The sequence below is a fragment of the Fulmarus glacialis genome, unplaced genomic scaffold, assembly GCF_000690835.1.
Source record: "Fulmarus glacialis isolate BGI_N327 unplaced genomic scaffold, ASM69083v1 scaffold27389, whole genome shotgun sequence".
Taxonomy (NCBI): domain Eukaryota; kingdom Metazoa; phylum Chordata; class Aves; order Procellariiformes; family Procellariidae; genus Fulmarus; species Fulmarus glacialis.
The window spans coordinates 1,458-2,134 of NW_009233092.1; the positions used below are offsets into that span (position 1 = coordinate 1,458).

Below are 677 nucleotides of genomic sequence, written 5' to 3' on the forward strand. Positions count from 1 at the left end.
AAGTGGCATGTCCCAGGGGCTGAAGACATGCAGGCTGCTGTGCTCCAGCTCTGTAACGGCTGGGTGCTCCCTCGGTGACCCCGTGCCCTCCTCCCCGGCACCCAGGGGTGATCCTGCTCCTGCTCGACCGCCTGCGTCGCCTGGGCTGGGAGCAGATGTGGCGGCTGACGGCGGAGCGGGAGCTCATGAGCATGCTTTCCACCTCGCTGGCCGATCAGGTAACGGTCCCTCCTCTGGGGTGGTCGGCCCTGCTGCGTTCCCGTAGCACTGCTGGCATGGGGGGCGGCGTGCTGTCTTCCTCATCCATCTGTGCACTCGCCTTTCTCTCTCCTAGGACATCTTTAATGCGGTGATCAAGCAGGACCCGGCCCTGGTGTACCGGCTCCCCTGCTTCTGGAACGTGCAGCTCTCTGATCACACCCGCTCGGAGCAGTGCTACACCGAGGTCTCGGATCTCAAGGTGGGTGGGTTTGCTGCCTTTGAGACTGGGGAGGGCCTGAAGGACAGCGCATGCGCTGTTGGTCCGTGGGAGTCAGCGTGGGGTCTGGGGGCTTGGGGAGCACTGGGTGCTGCTGACTTCCCCTCCGCGGGGTGACACACCGCTGCCTTCAGGTGATCCACTGGAACTCGCCCAAGAAGCTGCGGGTGAAGAACAAGCACGTGGAGTTCTTCCGCAA

The 677-nt window shown here is 64.0% G+C and overlaps 1 protein-coding gene across 1 annotated transcript in view; it reads left to right on the forward strand.

Annotated features, from left to right (window-relative positions):
- LOC104082178 (glycosyltransferase-like protein LARGE2) overlaps positions 1–677 on the forward strand; it is a gene marked incomplete at its 5' end in the record, with an annotated part of 4,485 nt that overhangs the window by 598 nt on the left and 3,210 nt on the right. The window contains 3 exon segments of the mRNA XM_009585195.1: positions 106–218; positions 335–460; positions 613–673. Coding sequence (XP_009583490.1) covers positions 106–218; positions 335–460; positions 613–673 — 300 coding nt within the window.